This window comes from Cherax quadricarinatus, chromosome 72 (assembly GCF_038502225.1).
Source record: "Cherax quadricarinatus isolate ZL_2023a chromosome 72, ASM3850222v1, whole genome shotgun sequence".
NCBI lineage: Eukaryota > Metazoa > Arthropoda > Malacostraca > Decapoda > Parastacidae > Cherax > Cherax quadricarinatus.
Window position 1 is genome coordinate 14,459,830 of NC_091363.1, and position 21,854 is coordinate 14,481,683.

General features: G+C 42.5%; 1 protein-coding gene across 3 annotated transcripts in view; it reads right to left on the reverse strand.

The window, feature by feature from the left end:
* LOC128701229 (zwei Ig domain protein zig-8-like) overlaps nucleotides 1-21,854 on the reverse strand; it is a 339,665-nt gene that overhangs the window by 45,120 nt on the left and 272,691 nt on the right. For all 3 annotated transcript variants that reach the window (XM_053794808.2, XM_053794809.2, XM_053794811.2), the window contains exon 3: nucleotides 21,179-21,256. In XM_053794808.2, coding sequence (XP_053650783.1) covers nucleotides 21,179-21,256 — 78 coding nt within the window. The remainder of the gene's footprint in view (nucleotides 1-21,178; nucleotides 21,257-21,854) is intronic.

Genomic DNA, 21,854 nt, shown 5'->3' on the forward strand with positions numbered 1-21,854 from the left:
GAACACATCCCTGAGGGACACCTTCAGCTTGGACGAAGTCCGGGGAGAGCACATTATTGACTCGAACACGGAAATGTCTGTCAGTCTGTCAGTTAAAAAGTTCTTAAGGAAGGATGGTAGATTGCCTCGGAGGCCTAAGGAATGGGCCTGGGCCAAAATATTATACCTCCAAGTTGTGTCATATGCCTTCTCAAGGTCAAAAAATATGGCAATAACTGAGTGATTATTCGCAAAGGCATTACGAACATACGTATCCAAGCGTAGTAAGGGGTCTATGGTAGAACGACCCTTACGAAAGCCATATTGACTAGCGGAGAGACTGTTGTGTGTCTCTAAATACCACATTAAACGTCGATTTACGAGACGTTCCATCACTTTGCAAACTGCACTAGTAAGAGCGATGGGACGATAGTGGGAGGCATCATGTCCTGTAGTACCCGGTTTGCGGAAAGGGAGAACAATGACAGATTTCCACAGCTGGGGAAGAACTCCTTGTGCCCAAATAATATTGAAGAGGTGTAAGAGGACTACAAGGGCTGACCGATGTAAATGTTGTAACATACGAATATGAATGTCGTTAGGCCCAGCTGCCGATGATCGGCAAGCTGAGAGCGTTGCCTCTAGTTCTTGAAGTGTAAAAGACACATTATACTGTTCTTCTCTGAGAGAAGAAAAGTCCAAGGGTACTAACTCTCTGGTAGACTTTGAGGAAAGAAACGAGGGGCATAGATGGAGCCCTCGGGAAATACGGACCAGATGTGTGCCAAGTTCAATGGCAACGTCGAGAGGGTTTGCTACATCAACACCAGCGACCCGTAGAACAGGATCCGGGTCAGGAAAGTATTTACCACTCAGTTTCCTCACTTTTTTCCAGACTGCACTCATAGAAGAAGCAGAGGTGATGGTGGAAACATAGTCTCGCCAACAAGTGCGTTTAGCTTCACGGATGACACGGGGAGCGATCGCACGCTTCTGCTTAAAATCAAGAAGTCTCTCAGTGGTTCTATTGTACCGGTACCTGCCCCATGCAGCACGTTTCAAACGTACTGCACGAGCACAAGCAGGAGACCACCAAGGCACGCACTTCTTTGAATGCCTGCCTGAGGTTTGGGGTATAGAATGAGAAGCTGCGGTATAAACTGACGTCGAGAAGATGTGTAGGAGCTCATCAATGGAGGATGAAGAAGGAACTTCACTAAAAGCAGTGAGGTGTGAGTAAAGATCCCAATTTGCCCGATCAAATTGCCAGCGAGGGCTACGGAAAGGTGGTGAATAGGAAGGAGAAGTAAGAATGATTGGAAAATGATTGCTGTCATGTAAGTCCGGTAGAACAGACCAGGTGAAGTCTAGTGCAGTGGAGGAAGAGCAGACTGATAGATCGATGCAAGAGAGAGTATGAGTACGAGGATCAAAATGGGTGGGAGTACCCATATTCAAAACATGGAGGGGGTGAGAGGCGAGAAAAGCCTCCAGCTGGATGCCACGTGAGTCACAATGAGACCCCCCCCAGAGGAAATGGTGGGCATTAAAATCACCAAGTAACAGAAGTGGTGGTGGTAAGGATGAAACAAGAAAGGCAAAGTCTGGGATAGAAAATGCTCGAGAAGGAGAGAGAGATATAAAGAACATATTGTAAACCACTTATTCAAGTGGATACGGGCTGCAGTGTAATGCAGCGAGGTATTGACAAATAGTTGACAGTACGCATTGCGTAGAAGAAGGGCACTGGATCTGAGAAAGGATCCGAAGAATACAATAAATTATATCAGATAGGTTGGAAAACTGTAAAAGCAAGCACCAACAGGGGAAAACCTGGAAAGGAAGCTCATGAGGCCTTGGCGATGATGATTGGCGATGAAAAAATACCAGGAATCTGTAGGTAAAGGCACCTACGGACTAGAGGGGTTAGAAAAGTCAACGTGTGGTGGCATTGGAAGATGTTCAAGCAGCGAAGGAACGGAGCGTTGCGAAGAATGGGGTTGTGAAGATGGAGGAGAGGGAAGAGAAGGAACAGGAAGTGAATCAGTGTCCATTGAAGGTTTAGTCTCTGCAATATATTCTGAAATGGCTTCAAGTGTTTCTGAATTCAAAGATGTATGGGAGACCATATTGGAGATAGAAGGAGGAGGGTGAGTAAAGATTGGGACAGTAATGAACTGTACCAAAGTAGAGGGGGAGGGAAGAGTGTAAGGGACTGGAGATGAAGTGTGGGGGGGACAGAAGAGGCAGAAACCTTTGGAGGTGGCAGAAGAGGGAGAAACTTGGGAGGGGACGGGGGTGGATGCCATAGTACGAGGAGGAGGGTGAATCTCCACACTTGTAATAGAGCCAGAGAGAGGGGAATAACTAGGTACAGAGACTGGAAAGGTAAAGTGTGGAGGTGGAAGAAGGGAAGGAAGGGGCAAAGAAGATTTGAGCAATGTGGATTTTTTGGACTTCTGAGAAGTAGAGGGGCGATTGGTATTAGGTGTCGTACGAGGTCTTGTCGATACTGGGGCTTGTGAGGAAGGACGCGAAGATGTTAGAACAGACTGAGTTGTAGTCGGGACGTCAGAGCCAAGGACAGCAAAAGGATTAGATGCCGGAGTGGCTATGGGAGGGGTAATAACAGAGGAGGCTGCAGAAGATGGGACCCCAGAAGTGGGGGGATGTTTGGAAACACGAGAATAAGAAACACGGGGTAGTCTCCCTTGGAGGCGGAGATGAGTAACTGCCATAGCATAAGGGAGACCTTCTGCCTCTTTGAGGCAACGGATTTCACGTTCATTTAAGTAGACCTGGCAACGGCGGGAGTACGAAGGGTGAGCTTCATTACAATTAAGGCAAGATGGAGGTTGACTGCAAGATGTATTAGAATGGTCGTCGGCACCACAGACTGGGCATTCGGCCATAGATCTGCAATATTTCGCTGGGTGGCCAAAACGCCAGCAATTTCTACATTGTTGCGGTGTAGGTATCACCTTTCGAACTTGTAACCGATGTCCCGCGACATATACAGAGGACGGGAGTTCTCGGCTGTCAAAAGTTAAACGAGCCACATTGCAAGGGTAACGTCTCCGCCCCCGGGCAGGAAGGACAGAAGTGTCTACTTTGAGGATTGGGAGATCCTGGAGTTCCAGCTGTTCAAGAATGTCATTGCCACATGACTGGAAATTCTGTTGGACTATGGTATGGGGCAGAATGACAGTACCACTACAAGAATTGAGAGAAAGATGTTTTTCAATAGTGATAGGAGTAGTATCGATATTCGAAAGGAGAGAAAGATCATGAGCTTGGGTAGCATTCTGGACAGTGACGATGCGCGTACCGCTGTTGAGAGCATGAAATGAAATATCTCTACCAACATGACGCAGGAGCGCTTTGCCAATACTATGGTCAGAAAGGTAGGCAGAAGAAGAAGTCGGTTTTAAGTAGGACCGGAGTTGGTCCGGCGTGAAATGGGCGGGTGATTCGAAAATTGCCGTACCGTAGAGGGAGAAGCCGGAAGCATAGTCAAAGGAGAGCGGAGTTCAGACAAATCGAAGGAGTCAGTCGAAGCCCCGGTACCTGAAGCAGGTGAGGAAACAGCACCAGCAAGAGGTACAGGGGCATCAGGAGTGTCCGAAGAGTGGTCTAAACACAAGGCAGAGTCAGAATGGGGTGCGGTATCAAGAAGGGGCCCGGGGGTAGTGGGTTCATGGATTGGGTTCTCCATGGTTAGGTTACTCCTTTGCTTTTTGTTTTTAAGAAAAAAAAGAAAGAAGAAAAGAAAAGCAAAATAAAAAAAGAAGAAAAAAAAGGGGGGAGCAGGGAGGAATAGTTCCCAGGAGGAATGAAAGGGCCGGAAATCTCCCTCCGCGCCCAAGAGGACCTCAGCACCGCTAGTAGCGCAGATGCAGCATGGAACCCGTGCCATACCCTACCCTTCATGCCAGTAAACCAGCAATCCGGGATAGCATCCTCACATCTGCCGAGCTACCTCGGTGGACAAAAGAGAGGGTGGCCGGATATCCGCCACAAAGCATACCTCCTTCGGCCACCACCCCCGGAATCTGAAAGGTGGCTTCCAGAGATACACCCGTCGCCCGAAAGACACCCAAAGCTACTCCGGGATACCGGAGAGGGATCGGGACATCCCCAGGCGATCCAGATTCCACGGCAAACTACGCCACCGCCAAGAACCTCAACGGAATGGGATGGACCCCGGTGTCCTTTCCCCTACCTAGGAACTAGCGTGCCTGTGGGAGAAATCCCAAAGGCCAAAAAGAGGAAGGGCAAAAGGGAGGGGTGGGGAGGAGGAGGAGGAATGGAAAAAGGGGAGGATGGGGAGGATGGGATAGGAGAGGGGAGAATGGGGGGTAATTAGGTTCGGTCTGAGGAAGAAGACCGATCTACAACTACAATTAGGTGAGTACACACACTGTGTAAAGCAAATCCAACAGCTGGCAATACTACATAAGATTTCCTTAGCACCAAGCGTTAAGATCTCAACGTTGCCTGGGCTTCCCCAAACACAGCGCTGCCAGACGCATGTGGACCGTGACACACCTAAACAGAAAAAGCTTTGGGCAACATTTTTCTCTGAATCAAAATAGTGGTTTCTGTGTATAATCGTCATGGTTTACTTGTCTGTGTTACGTTATTCACTAGCTGTCATGAGTTGCTTGGTTAAGGGGATTTATAGCCAATCGACTATCCGAGGATCACTAACCCTTTGTTGAGTGTAACCTATTTACCATCTTTAAGGTTGATGGACTGATTACATCTTTACCTCACCACTACTCCCGTCTACAATACATTCGCCTCTGTATTTGACTTAAGAAGTCTACTGTGTAGGCGAAACGTTTCAACAATAAAGGTACCCAACTGTTGCACATGTGTCCTAATCATCAACTTGTCTTTATTATGTATCATTTTCAACATCTGTTTAATGACAGTCATTCAGTATGATTTAAGTTGATTAACTATGTGCCTTTGAGAGGCATGAAAACAGGTACATTATGGCAGCTTATGGGGCTGTTGGAAGCAACAGTTGGGTTACAACTGTTGGCCTTCTGATGTAGACATATCACAGATGTGCTGTGAAAACTTCCGGATGTAAGCGAAGTAGATCAGAGTTACAGCTCTGAACCATGGTTCGAGTCTCCGCCCAGTCATCTCTCTTTATAAATACTTGTTTTTCCTGCGTTAGTCACACTATCCAGACCATGTCTCAACTTTATCTCCCTTAGTACAACATACTTCCTTGTACAAATACATTGATAAAGAGAACTTTAATTTAGAGTGTCAACAACTGTGTTTGAGTATCAAATTTACCCAGAATCCTCCATAACATAAATATTTAATACCAAAACTGAATAATTCAGTTTAATACGTAATACGTAAAAGTTATTTAACATTTTAACAATCATGAGGTACATGACAACCTAACAATCATGACAACTTAACAATCATGACAACCTAACAATCATGACAACTTAACAATCATGACAACCTAACAATCATGACAACCTAACAATCATGACAGCTTAACAATCATGGCAGCCTAACAATCATGACAGCCTAACAATCATGACAACCTAACAATCATGACAACCTATCATGACAACCTAACTAATCATGACAACCTAACAATCATGACAACAATCATGACAACCTAACAATCATGACAGCCTAACAATCAGGACAACCTAACAATCATGACAGCCTAACAATCATGACAACTTAACAATCATGGCAGCCTAACAATCATGACAGCCTAACAATCATGACAACCTAACAATAATGACAGCCTAACAATCATGACAGCCTAACAATCATGACAATTTAACAATCACAACCCAACAAACATGACAACCTTACAATCAGGACAACCTAACAATCAGGACAGCCTAACAATCATGACAACTTAATCATGACAGCCTAACAATCACGACAGCCTAACAATCATGACAGCCTAACAATCATGACAACCAAACAATCATGACAGCCTAACAATCATGACAATTTATCACAACGCAACAAACATGACAACCTAACAATCAGGACAACCTAACAATCAGGACAGCCTAACAATCATGACAACCTAACAATCATGACAACCTAACAATCAGGACAGCCTAACAATCAGGACAACCTAACAATGAGGACAGCCTAACAATCATGACAACCTAACAATCAGGACAGCCTAACAATCATGACAACCTAACAATCAGGACAACCTAACAATCATGACAACCTAACAATCATGACAACCTAACAATCAGGACAACCTAACAATCAGGACAGCCTAACAATCATGACAACCTAACAATCATGACAACCTAACAATCATGACAATTTAACAATCACAACCCAACAAACATGACAACCTTACAATCAGGACAACCTAACAATCATGACAGCCTAACAATCATGACAACCTAACAATCATGACAGCCTAACAATCATGACAACCTATCATGACAACCCAACAATCATCACAATCTAACAATCATGACAGCCTAACAATCATGATCAGCTTAACAATCATCACCTAACAATCATCACAACCTAACAATCATGACAGCCTAACAATCAGGACAACCTAACAATCATGACAGCCTAACAATCATGACAACTTAACAATCATGGCAGCCTAACAATCATGACAGCCTAACAATCATGACAACCTAACAATAATGACAGCCTAACAATCATGACAGCCTAACAATCATGACAATTTAACAATCACAACCCAACAAACATGACAACCTTACAATCAGGACAACCTAACAATCAGGACAGCCTAACAATCATGACAACTTAACAATCATGACAGCCTAACAATCACGACAGCCTAACAATCATGACAGCCTAACAATCATGACAACCTAACAATCATGACAACCAAACAATCATGACAGCCTAACAATCATGACAATTTAACAATCACAACGCAACAAACATGACAACCTAACAATCAGGACAACCTAACAATCAGGACAGCCTAACAATCATGACAACCTAACAATCATGACAACCTAACAATCAGGACAGCCTAACAATCAGGACAACCTAACAATGAGGACAGCCTAACAATCATGACAACCTAACAATCAGGACAGCCTAACAATCATGACAACCTAACAATCAGGACAACCTAACAATCATGACAACCTAACAATCATGACAACCTAACAATCAGGACAACCTAACAATCAGGACAGCCTAACAATCATGACAACCTAACAATCATGACAACCTAACAATCATGACAATTTAACAATCACAACCCAACAAACATGACAACCTTACAATCAGGACAACCTAACAATCATGACAGCCTAACAATCATGACAACCTAACAATCATGACAGCCTAACAATCATGACAACCTATCATGACAACCCAACAATCATCACAATCTAACAATCATGACAGCCTAACAATCATGATCAGCTTAACAATCATCACCTAACAATCATCACAACCTAACAATCATGACAGCCTAACAATCATCACAACCCAACAATCATGACAGCCTAACAATCACAACCTAACAATCATCACAACCTATCATGACAACCTAACAATCATGACAGCCTAACAATCATCACAACCTAACAATCATGACAGCCTAACAATCACAACCTAACAATCATGACAGCCTAACAATCACAACCTAACAATCATCACAACCTAACAATCATCACAACCTAACAATCATGACAACCTAACAATCATGACAGCCTAACAATCATCACAACCTAACAATCATCACAACCTAACAATCATCACAACCTAACAATCATGACAACCTAACAATCATGACAGCCTAACAATCATCACAACCTAACAATCATCACAACATAACCAAAAACAAACAATTTATTTTCAAGCTGCAGGAAACCTTCAGTATCACAACGCTGGAACTTGCATAACCAAAGATAACGAACTTATAACAAGAGAACAATTTGTGCAGACACAGCTGGAGCTCGTTAAATTGAGATAAAGAAAATAATACAGCAACACTAAAATAAAAAAAAATACTTCGTAAAGACATAGTTTTTTCATTTAAAAAAAAAATCCTAAATTTTTTTTTCTAAACTCCAGAAATCCAACACGTAATTGTTCCATTTTTATGTTCAGTATTAGTACCACATTCCATTTTTATGTTCAGTATTAGTATCACATTCCATTTTTATGTTCAGTATTAGTACCACATTCCATTTTTATGTTCAGCATTAGTATCACATTCCATTTTTATGTTCAGTATTAGTACCACATTCCGTTTTTATGTTCAATATTAGTATCACATTCCATTTTTATGTTCAGTATTAGTATCACATTCCATTTTTATGTTCAGTATTAGTACCACATTCCATTTTTATGTTCAGTATTAGTATCACATTCCATTTTTATGTTCAATATTAGTATCACATTCCATTTTTATGTTCAGTATTAGTACCACATTCCATTTTTATGTTCAGTATTAGTACCACATTCCATTTTTATGTTCAATATTAGTATCACATTCCATTTTTATGTTCAGTATTAGTACCACATTCCATTTTTATGTTCAATATTAGTATCACATTCCATTTTTATGTTCAGTATTAGTACCACATTCCATTTTTATGTTCAATATTATTATCACATTCCATTTTTATGTTCAGTATTAGTATCACATTCCATTTTTATGTTCAGTATTAGTATCACATTCCATTTTTATGTCCAGTATTAGTATCACATTCCATGTGGCTGAAGGACTGATAATCTCATAATTACCTCACCGGTTCTTCTGTCTCCAGTGTGTTAATCAACTGCATTCGACTGAAAAAATCCGCTACGCAAAATGTTTCAGTAATAAAGATACCTAAGTCCTGCACAACTGGATGATCTCCCAGCAGTTTGGTTAAGCTCTGGTTCTCCTCCTATTGACAATCTTCTAAGTCTACTCTTACTCTCTTCCATCTTCCAAGTTTATCCCCAAAAAGGTATTTCCTTTAAATTAGTCAGTGGATTATCATGTGATGTCTTTGCTGCTAGTTTTGGTGGTTATTACAACTGCATAAATGTTGGCCTTTACAAGGGATGGGAGAGACTAGGATGACTGGGTTAGATGAGTCTTCAATATTTGGGTTCTAGCAGGGATGATTGGGTTAGATGAGTCTTCAATATTTGGGTTCTAGCAGGGATGATTGGGTTAGATGAGTCTTCATTATTCGGGTTCTAGCAGAGATGACTGGGTTAGACAAGTCTTCAATATTCGGGTTCTAGCAGGGATGACTGGGTTAGACGAGTCTTCAATATTTGGGTTCTAGCAGGGATGACTGGGTTAGATGAGTCTTCAATATTTGGGTTCTAGCAGGGATGACTGGGTTAGACGAGTCTTCAATATTTGGGTTCTAGCAGGGATGACTGGGTTAGACGAGTCTTCAATATTCGGGTTCTAGCAGGGATGACTGGGTTAGACGAGTCTTCAATATTTGGGTTCTAGCAGGGATGACTGGGTTAGATGAGTCTTCAATATTTGGGTTCTAGCAGGGATGACTGGGTTAGATGAGTCTTCAATATTTGGGTTCTAGCAGGGATGACTGGGTTAGACGAATCTTCAATATTTGGGTTCTAGCAGGGATGACTGGGTTAGACGAGTCTTCAATATTCGGGTTCTAGGAGGGATGACTGGGTTAGACGAGTCTTCAATATTCGGGTTCTAGCAGGGATAACTGGGTTAGATGAGTCTTCAATATTTGGTTTCTAGCAGGGATGACTGGGTTAGATAAGTCTTCAATATCTGGGTTCTAGCAGGGATGACTGGGTTAGACGAGTCTTCAATATTTGGGTTCTAGCAGAGATGACTGGGTTAGACGAGTCTTCAATATTTGGGTTCTAGCAGGGATGACTGGGTTAGACGAGTCTTCAATATTTGGGTTCTAGCAGGGATGACTGGGTTAGATGAGTCTTCAATATTTGGGTTCTAGCAGGGATGACTGGGTTAGACGAGTCTTCAATATTTGGGTTCTAGCAGGGATGACTGGGTTAGACGAGTCTTCAATATTTGGGTTCTAGCAGGGATGACTGGGTTACATAAGTCTTCAATATTTGGGTTCTAGCAGGGATGACTGGGTTACATAAGTCTTCAATATTTGGGTTCTAGCAGGGATGACTGGGTTACATAAGTCTTCAATATTTGGGTTCTAGCAGGGATGACTGGGTTACATAAGTCTTCAATATTTGGGTTCTAGCAGGGATAACTGGGTTACATAAGTCTTCAATATTTGGGTTCTAGCAGGGATGACTGGGTTAGATGAGTCTTCAATATTTGGGTTCTAGCAGGGATGACTGGGTTAGATGAGTCTTCAATATTTGGGTTCTAGCAGGGATGACTGGGTTACATAAGTCTTCAATATTTGGGCTCTAGCAGGGATGACTGGGTTACATAAGTCTTCAATATTTGGGTTCTAGCAGGGATGACTGGGTTAGATGAGTCTTCAATATCTGGGTTCTAGCAGGGATGACTGGGTTACATAAGTCTTCAATATTTGGGTTCTAGCAGGGATGACTGGGTTACATAAGTCTTCAATATTTGGGTTCTAGCAGTGCTGTGTAAGAGTGGTTTTTTAACGAATACTTCAAGAGTTAGCCAGTAGGTTTAGAGTGCTACATATTCTCCACTTCCTGATCATTCACCTCAGTCTCCCACAGTACTAATTTAGATATATTGTTTTTATGTTTTCTATTTGATAAAGCCTCTTTGTGGGCGAAACGTAGTGCTAGTAAAGGTTACGTTACATTTAGAATTTTCTTACCACAACATTACTGGTTTCAATTCAATTCCAAGACCCTGTTTTTAAATTATCTTCCGTGAAAATAAAGCATTCTATTGACATTCTCTAAATAGAAAAAGGCAGAAACAATACACATGCCATTAAAATATAGACTTTACAGCTTTGCAGTGGGTTTTTCCTTTTTTTTCCTCCTGCACAGTATTCCACACAGATAGCAAACAAGATTCGTTTTATTTATGTTATCAACGAAGATTTTTACGGTATACTGCGCCAGAAAACCTCGCACTAAAAATTTGTTTACTCAAATAATTTCAAAGAAAATAATTTCCTCATTCTTCCTCACCTCCTCCTACTCTCGTATCTTCCACTACTCATTCCCTTCCCCCCACCTCTCTCTCTCTCTTTAATTTCTCATTCCACTCATTTTTCCATCTTTCAACTCTCTTTCCTTCGTGTTTGCAATCTTTCCCCTCTCCTACCTACTCCTACATTTTTCCCCTCTCCATCCTTATCTTCCTGCACTGCCCAACCCTCCTTCGTCGACACAAGCATAAAATATTTGTTGAACGAGTGAAGTGCATTTATGAATGTAAAATATTTTAAAACCTCTTAGGGAGAAATAAAGTCACTTAAAAACGCTGGAAACTTTAATGCTGACCAGAACAGATTGTACACTTAAGTCTGACAATGACAGACATGTAGGTGCACAGCCTCACAAACTGATACTAAGATATATTTCACGTAGCTCGGTTGGTAGCGCCCTCGGTTCACACAATGAACACCTGAGGTTCAATCCCGGTACGGGTGGAGACATTGGGTGTGTTTCCTTACACCTGCTGTCCATGTTCACCTAGCAGCAAGTTCGTAAATAGGTGTTTACCGACTTGTGTGGGTCGCATCCTGGGGGACAAGATTAACCTAAGTTGCTCGAAATGCTCTCCATAACCAGAGGCTTTCTATATAGTATGTCACTGATGTCAGCTGTGGTCTGTATAAGTTGTACCATGTACTTGAAGATATGAAGATTATTATTATTATTATTATTATTATTATTATTATTATTGACATTAACTGATATTTAGGTATAATTTCTTTACGATTGTGTACAAGCAATTTTTATAAGTAACAATCCTGAATTAACTATAGGAAGTCGTTTGACTTTAAGATACCCAATCAAGGAACTCCAATTAGTTTGACTTAAATTAAAATCTCCTTGAATTACATGGTTATTTTGCCTTGAAAAACCTAACAGTTTCCTCCCAAATAAATCTCTTCCCTGATCCTTACCCAAGTTTCAGGTATGGTATATCATACCTAAAATAAATTATTCATGTCTCTTTAAATATTCTACCCAGACAGTATGCATTCCTTCAGTCTTCACCCTTGCTGTTCCTGAAACCTACCCTTAAGTTTACTAGTCTCAGGAGAGAGGCTAATAGCTGTGCATACCCCGAGGTCCATATTTTCCAAGGAGGTTTGCAGATCTGTACACTGTATCCGGTCGTCTTGGCCCTTTTCAGGCTTTCATTACTTACCATTTGCTGGAGTTAAATTGCAATAGACACCTGTCAGACCAATCCTGCAGCTTGTCCAGATGCATTTGTAGTGTTTCCTGGTTTACTTCTGATGCCATTCTCATTAGTTTCACATCGTCTGCAAACAAGGACTCCTCTGACTATTCCCTCTGAATGTGTACTCGCCAATTTATGGTTGAAGGGGCCTAGTCGCAGCTTCAGGCCCTGCCTCTTCGCTGGTCGCTATTAGGTCCGCTCTCTCCCTGCTCCAAGTGCTTTACCGTACCTCTCCTTAAAGCCAGATATGGATCATGCCTCCACTACATCACTCTCCAGATTGTTCCACCTCCTGACAACTCTATAACTGAAGAAATCCCTGCCAACGTCCCTGTGACTCATCTTGAGTTTTCAACTTTTAGTGTTTTTTTTGTGTGTGTGTGTGTGTGTGTGTGTATGTGTGTGTGTGTGTGTGTGTGTGTGTGTGTGTGTGTGTGTGTGTGTGTGTGTGTGTGTGTGTGTGTGTGTGTGAGAGAGAGAGAGAGAGAGAGAGAGACAGACAGACAGATAGAAACTGTGTCTGCTGTTACCAAGATAAGTTTCCAAGTTGACTGCTCGGCTTTTGATCCTGCTTCCATCTTTACATTAGCCGACTTTACCTGATATTCCGAAGTTTCAAAGCAGCAAATGTTTCGTTTACCTTTCCCTATGTGTTTCCAGCCTGTTCCAATTTCCTGCCACTCTTAACGCTACACCTTCTTTTAGGACCCCAGGTAATAAAATCGGATTCCACTGCATTTATCTCTAATAGTTTCCCTCTCTACTACCTTGTTTCTAGACTTGCTAATAGTACGCAGCTTCCAGTTTCCTTCCCTTCCACATTCTCTGACGTAAATATTTTGATACTCTCTTGCATACTTTGCAACCTTCTATACCTGAAGAGGTATAGAGCGCCAACAGGTTGACGACAAAGACACTTCAATCAACTCTATACAGTATCCCTCAAGGACAGCTTTTGCTAGAAAAAACTAAATTAAACTTGACTATAAAAGCTTACACTGTTGTTTCATGTTTCTTTGTCATATATTTATTTTCTGTGGACGTCGAGATGCTTTGGTTAAGTTTTTTCTAAACCTAAGCTTCTTTTCGTTTTATTTTCTTGCCTCCTTAACGTTCCTGTTTAATTTGCACTTCTGCTAATGTCACTTTTTCCGGTGTTTCATGTCTTGTAAATATTTTTAATTCTCTTTTGTTCCTAAAGTTTGGCTTCCTGTTATTACTTGTTGAACTCTGTGTTCCCCTTGTCACTTGGTTGAACCCTGTGTTGCTTTTGTCACTTGGTTGAACCCTGTGTTCCCCTTGTCACTTGGTTGAGCCCTGTGTTCCCCTTGTCACTTGGTTGAACCCTGTGTTCCCCTTGCCACTTGGTTGAACCCTGTGTTCCCCTTGCCACTTGGTTGAACCCTGTGTTCCCCTTATCACTTGGTTGAGCCCTGTGTTCCCCTTGTCACTTGGTTGAACCCTGTGCTCCCCTTGTCACTTGGTTGAGCCCTGTGTTCCCCTTGTCACTTGGTTGAACTCTGTGCTCCCCTTGTCACTTGGTTGAACCCTGTGCTCCCCTTGTCACTTGGTTGAGCCCTGTGTTCCCCTTGTCACTTGGTTGAACCCTGTGCTCCCATTGTCACTTGATTGAACCCTGTGTTCCCCTTGTCACTTGGTTGAACCCTGTGTTCCCCTTGTCACTTGGGTGAGCCCTGTGTTCCCCTTGTCACTTGGTTGAACCCTGTGTTCCCCTTGTCACTTGGTTGAGCCCTGTGTTCCCCTTGTCACTTGGTTGAACCCTGTGTTCCCCTTGTCACTTGGGTGAGCCCTGTGTTCCCCTTGTCACTTGGTTGAACCCTGTGCTCCCATTGTCACTTGACTGAACCCTGTGTTCCCCTTGTCAAGTGATCGCTTCTCTCAGGGTATAAACGGCGTCCCTCCTATCACAGAGAGAAGCACGTTGTAGAAAACCCTTCCTTGGGACGGTGTTTCCCTTTCTCTAGAACTTCACTCAAAACCTCTACAAAGGACAGAACATTGTTCAAGTAAGGATTGTTTTGCAAATTGTCGTTTTTCATCTCTTCACTGGAGATAAAACTACCTGTCGCTATCCTGTCGCTTTTTTTTTTCTCCGAGTTCTGTCTCTATGTTTTGATTATGAAGACTCTTGACACTTCGTTGTCCAAAGGCGGGTCATCATCTGACTAAGACCCGCGTCAGGAAACATTTGTCCTGTTTCCTGACGAACCTTACCTAACCTAACCTAACTTCGTTGTACTCGTCTTCACTCTATGCCAGGCTGGCAGAGTCTTCCTCCTGCGGGTTGGGTTCCAATGTGTACAAAGTAACAGAGTCAGTACACAATGGTTGTTTGTTACTGTTGACACTAACCGCTGGTTTTGTTTTTACTGTTTTTTTTTAAACTCATTTATCTCGCCTGGTCAGTGGTGGAGCCATGTGACTGTCGTGCTGAATAGGTAAAAATTGCTATTTTTGGCTTAAACAGCAACGCTCTTCTTGCCGAATAAGGCAAGCGAAAATTTGTGTATGCAATAATTTCGCAAAAATCATTCTGAACCTAATGAAAAAATATATTTCATTGTGTTTGTTTATTCAATTATTGTAAACTTATCTAAAATATATTTAACTGGATGAGGCTAAATTGTTAAAATACGATTGTTATAATAAGGTAAGTTTTCTAAGGTTCTTTTTTTGTACAAAATTATTAATATTTACATTAACATAAATGAAAAAAATATATGTTTAAAAGTATAAGAATTTTTTTTAGATAGGGCTTAATTTTAAACGAGTTCTTGCTATCTGACCAATTTTACCTATTCGGTACGACATTATATATATTTTATACTGTGTGTGTGTGTGTGTGTGTGTGTGTGTGTGTGTGTGTGTGTGTGTGTGTGTGCGTGTGTGTGTGCGCGCGGGGGGGGGGGCAAACAATCAACTGGTGGAGTTGAATGATAACTGTAGCCCTTTCGTATTGCAATCAACACATCATGAGCTAATAAACACACTTGCTCTGAACGTATTTGCTTGGAATTCCTCTTTTACTGTAACATTGCAAGCTCCTGACGTGTTGATTGCAAAACGAAAGGCCTAGAGCTATCATTCAACTTCTTCTCCCCGCCTCTCGTGTTCTGCACTTGGTATAGCTGTTCGCTATTATTACATAAAATAAATATTTACATACAATCTCTTCCATTTGCTATCTCTCCAGAGTACGCTAACCATCCCTAATTCCATTCACGATGTAACCCACAGCACCGTATCATCCTCTGCGGATGATACTAGGATCTGCATGAGGCTGTCATCTGCTGAGGACGCGGTTAACCTCCAAGAAGATATAAACCAAGTTTTCCAGTGGGCAACGGTAAACAATATGATGTTCAATGAGGACAAATTCCAACTACTCCGTTATGGAAAACTGGAGGAGATAATAACTAGAACTGAGTATACTGCAAACTCTGATCATACAGTATAGCAGAAAAATAATGTGATGGACCTGGAAGTATTTTTTTTTACGCAGGGTTTGACAAGGTTAAGGATCCCTAGCTTTATTGACAAGCTATTTACAGGTTAAGGATTCCTAACTTTATTGACAAGCTAAGAGCTGTTACCTACATCAGCTCATTTGAAAGCATTTTTATTATTATGAGACATACAAGTAGGGAACAGGATGAAGTTGGAGCCATCTGTGGGCCAGCATTTTCATGTGATCAACTGACTTTATCTCGTTGACATCATTATGCTGTACGAATGTGTTCCATACTCGAGTCATCCTGGGTACATATGATCTCAGATGGAGTGATGTTCTGGAGAAGGGTACAGCCAGAGTGAAGTTGCTGCTTTCTGACCGTCTTGTGGCATAAAAGCTTGTTTCACGCTGTCCTCGAAGTGGATCCAAGTTTGGTACTTTGACAATATCGGCCTTGTACATAACAGTAAGGCCACCCATATCCCTCCTATGCTGAAGGCTCTGCTGAAATGACAGATCTATCCAGGATGGGTCCAGGCGAGAGATGAGACGTCTTGCTCTGTTCTCTACTCTGTCAAGCAGTCGCAGATGAGAGGGGGGGCAGGCAAACCAAGAAAGTGAAGCATACTCAAGGTGTGAGCGTACTTGCGCCTCGTACAGAATCTTGCAACCTTTACTGTCAAGCAGATGCGAGATACGGCGAAGCGCTGTAAGCTTCCTGGCTGCCTTGTTTTCAAGATTTACATGGTTCTTCATGATCAGTTTGGAGTCAAATTTCACCCCAAGGATATCAACTTCTTCTCCAGGTGCCAACACCCTCCCATTCATTCTTACTACTGCACCAGCATTACCATCATGGTGCCTAGAGACGATCATCATTTGCGTTTTCTCAGGTGCAAATGTTACTTGCCATCTATTTCCCCAAGCTGACATAGCTCTCAGCTGGTGATTGATGTAGCTTAGAGCAGCTGGCATTTCTTCTCTTGGATAAGTGAATGTCAGTGTACAGTCGTCTGCATATGCATGTGATTCTGGGATGAGATGAAGAAGGTCGTTGAAGTAGACATTCCATAACAATGGTCCCAGTACGCTTCCTTGTGGAACACTTGCCCCAATAGGATGTCTTGCTGATTCTGTTCCATTGAGAACTACACTTAGAGATCTACCATGAAGGTAATCACTGAGGAGACATAACGTGGAGCCTGCAATTCCCAGTGCTTGAAGTTTTGCTAAGAGGCCCTGGTGCCACACCCGGTCGAAAGCGGCAGCAATATCCAGTGATATTGCTGGCGCAGTGACTGGTGCCACTTATTGGAGAGGTTTAACAACAGATCAGCAGTAGAGTAACCTTTCCTGAAGCCATATTGACGATCACAAAGTAGTGAGTGGTAGTCAAAAAACTCTGTCATTTGTCTTGAGATTATTGTCTCAAGGGTCTTACCAGTGATTGACAGGAGTGACACTGGTCTGTAGTTGCTGATTTCTGCTCTGCTCTTCTTTTTGTGAACAGGGACTACATTTGACACTTTCCATAGAGAGGGCCATTTACACTGTACTAGTCAGTACTGAAAGATGTGAGTTAGAGGTGCTGCTAGCTGGTCTGCACATCTTCTCAGCAATCTTGGGCTCAACTTGTCTGGGCCCACAGCCTTTTCTTGGTCAAGCGATTTAAGAAGGAAATGCACCTCCTCCTGCCTTACTGTCACCACTGACAGTTTTGACACAGTTCTTGCAGCTCGCCAAGGAGGGTCCCTTGCTGGATCAAAAAATTGCATTTTGGTAGCAAAGTGTTCAGCAAAGAGGTCCGCCTTCTCTTGACTACTAGTAGAGGTGGTCCCATCCTGTCGATTTAGAGGTGGAATGAGTTCATCAGGCAGATAACCTTGTCTGTCCTTGACCAGGGACCACCAAGTTTTGGAACCTACCCTACCTGATGCTAGCTTTCTTTTAGTGTCCACCTCCCATTTAGCAATGACCCACTTTTGAACGTCACCCATATGCCTACAGGCTTGCCTGTGCAAGTTCCTGTTATAGGTGGTAGGATGTCTCTTATACCTTCGCCATGCTTTGTACTTAGCAGTAGCAGCCTCTCTACAACGAAAGCCAAACCAAGGCTGATCTGTAGGCTTTGTCACATATTGCAGGTGAGGAATGTGTTCTTGTTGTAGATTAAGGATGTGTCCAGTGAAGGCTTTCACTTGGTTGTCAACATCCCCTTGGAGAAGAGCATTCCAATCGGTGGTGGCGAGCTCAGAGCAAAGGGCTGGCCAATTACCTCTTTCCCATAACCAGGTTGTGCGTGTGGACTCCTCACCTCGTTCTGTTGGGATCTTAAGTGCCGTAAAAACAGCCTTGTGGTCAGACGATCCAAAGTAGCCGAGGGGTTGACAAGTGACTATGCCTTCTGCCAGATCACTCACTACTGGGCCAAGGGAGGAGCCAGAGATGTGAGTAGGGAAATCAACAAAGTTTCTCATGTCAAATACTGCAAGAAGGTCATCAAAGTCCCTCTGTATAAGGTTGAACATTAAAATGGTATAAAATACCGACAGGTTGTTAGGTAAGACACATATGCAACAGTTAGGTATCTTTATTATGAAACGTTTCGCCTACACAGTAGGCTTCTTCAGTCAAGTACAGAAAAGTTGATAGAAGCAGAAGATACTTGAAGACGATGTAATCAGTCCATCACCCTTAAAGTTTTGAGGTGGTCAGTCCCTCAGTCTGGAGAAGAGCATTGTTCCATAGTATGAAACAATATGGAGATGAAGTGACAGAATGGAGCTTTTTATAGCGCCAAGAGGTGAGACGTAGGCCACTAGGAGAGGTAAGAACTCAGATGTTGAAAGGTCAGGTCCCTCTCAAATCCAGCCGCTCTCACTAGTGGAAGTTGTCGAAGTTGATTGCAGGTCTGTACCAAGATACCCTTGTGTTGCAGTGTCTGACAGATTGAACATTAAAATGGTATAAAATACCGACAGGTTGTTAGGTAAGACACATATGCAACAGTTAGGTATCTTTATTATGAAACGTTTCGCCTACACAGTAGGCTTCTTCAGTCAAGTACAGAAAAGTTGATAGAAGCAGAAGATACTTGAAGACGATGTAATCAGTCCATCACCCTTAAAGTTTTGAGGTGGTCAGTCCCTCAGTCTGGAGAAGAGCATTGTTCCATAGTATGAAACAATATGGAGATGAAGTGACAGAATGGAGCTTTTTATAGCGCCAAGAGGTGAGACGTAGGCCACTAGGAGAGGTAAGAACTCAGATGTTGAAAGGTCAGGTCCCTCTCAAATCCAGCCGCTCTCACTAGTGGAAGTTGTCGAAGTTGATTGCAGGTCTGTACCAAGAAACCCTTGTGTTGCAGTGTCTGACAGATTGAACATTAAAATGGTATAAAATACCTACAGGTTGTTAGGTAAGACACATATGCAACAGTTAGGTATCTTTATTATGAAACGTTTCGCCTACACAGTAGGCTTCTTCAGTCAAGTATAAGGTGTTGGTTGAGGTCACCCACAGTTATGATTTGTTGACAGTTGTGTTGTAGCAGAAGGGAGTCAATATTTTCCATTAGGAAGTTGATGGGGTCTCACTTTCAAGGATCACAACAGTGCCATGATCACAACTGTAAAGGAAATGTTAGGATGTATAATGAGAACGTTCAGAATAAGGGATGCCAAGCCAATGATGATCCTTTTGAAATCACTCTAGGCTGGAATACTGCTGTACATTAACATCTCCGTTCAAAGCAGGTGAAATTGTAGATCTAAAGAGTGTACAGAGAACCTTTACTGCACGTATAAGTTCTATCAAACACCTCAACTACTGGGAACGCTTGGAAGCTCTTGTACTTGCTGGAACGCTGGGCAGATAGATATATCATAATCTACACTTGGAAAATCCAAGATGGAATGGTCCCGAATCTGCACACAGAAATCACTCCCTACGAAAGTAAAAGACTGGGCAGGAGGTGCAAAATATCCCCAATGAAAAGTAGGGGCGCCATTGGTACACTAAGAGAAAACACCATAAGTGTCCGGAGCCCAAGACTGTTCAACAGCCTCCTACCATGCATAAGAGGAATTACCAATAGGCCACTGGCTGCCTTCAAGAGGGAGCTGGACAGATACTTAAAGGCGGTGCCGAATCAACCGGGCTGTGGTTCGTACGTTGGACCTCGTGCGGCCAGCAGTAACAGCCTGGTTGAAAAGGCCCTGATCCACAGGGAGGCCTTGTCGTAGACCGGCCTGGGGGGGCGTTGATCCCCGGAATACCCTCCAGGTAGTCCCCAGGTAGGTAGACGATGTCCACATTCATCAAACTTCCCCTTCAATGCCACCTCGAAAAGATAAAATTTACCCAGTGAAGACGTAGTCTCCCCTGGGTCCTGGGGGACGTGTGATGGAAGAGGTGTGTAGCGAGTAAGCGGGAAGATATGGTGGTGCCTTAAATTCTTAGAATCTTTTATTAATATATGCTTAGAATCTTTTATTAATACATGTATAGAGTCTTTTAATAATACAGAAAAGAACTGGAAATAATATCTCTTCAAAATTCTTGATAGGGTTAGGTTAGGTTTGTCAGGGAACAGGACAAGTGGTTCCTGACGCGGGTCTCAGTCAGATGATGACCCGCAGCTGGAGCTTTTTGATCATCTGACCGAGGATTTCGCTGGCTTACCTGCCTACCCCTGTAACAATTTTGGTTACAGTCTGTGATCAATTTGTGATAATCACAGGTGGCAGTCAGATCAGCAGAGGCCATTTAATATGTCGTTATACTCTAGCGACTTGTCTTTATTAACAGAGATATTTATATTTATCATATTCATCATGGTCCGAAGTCATTGTTGGCGTTGTAAAGATTAAGCCTATCTTCATATGGGGGAATCCTTATACAGTGGATTACTTTCGTCATTCTTTGCTTAATGTTTTCCCACGAACTCACATCAACTCCTTAATATGGAGACAACAACCCAGCTGCACAGTCCACGTGAGGCCGAACCAATGATGTGAGGAGCTGCTGTATATCCTCTGGACTCCTGCTGCTTAAACTTCTTGATATAAATCCACAGCAATCTGTTTGCCCCACCACGTACGCTTTGGCACTGCAATCTTTATTTCATGTGTTTACATATCTTCCTCTAATGATGTGTAAGGACATGAACGCGCGCAGGTGTTTTTCCTATTTCACTGTGGTATTTTATACATATGCATAGGTAAAATATAACCACAGTGAAAAATAGTAGTATTCCAGTGTAGTAATAATGCATTTTATATCATTTTCTTGTGAAATTATTGCATCATCTATAACTACTATACAGACACCATTGTCTTGTTCCCATACTAATTACCACAGACACAACAAGGACAGGTCAGTACCTGGAAGCGCTGGTCAGCGGAGTAGGTGTGATGACCAGCCGTCAGGATGTGCAGGTCTCGCCGCCTCAGCCACGTCACCTGGGGGACAATAACACAGCTTTTAATTACGTTTCTAATTATCTTTTGCTCGAGGTGACCTGAGTAAAATGCCCAATTAAATTATCCTCAAGACTGAGTACAAACATAGCTCATACAATCTCCGCTGCCAACACAATTTCATACAACCTCTCCTGCGAGCACAATTTCACACCATTTGCGCAGCCGACACGATTTCACTGCTGTTTTTCGTTGGGTCGCCCGTGCGGCTAGTTTATTGTGCACTCCATGCTCATCCTCTGAGAGATAGTGCACAAAACCCGATTACAGAGCTCACAATGGGTCTTTATCAGGCCCCAGTGAGTATAACTGCATCTGGAGTACATAATAGTAGCATAAGAGTTACATGGCAGACACATTGGTTCTGGGACCACGATCATCCCAGGACAGAAACATTTCTCACGTATCTTTAGCCATAACTTGTGGGGTATTGCATACCAGGTTTTCACCTTAATATTGCAACCATTTCTTATATTGCATTTGCTTCAAATAACAGGTGTACAAAATACAATACGGAGAGAATCTCCAAAAAATTGGACGTCTTGTGACAACTAAATAAGGATGGTCATTATTTGGTTGC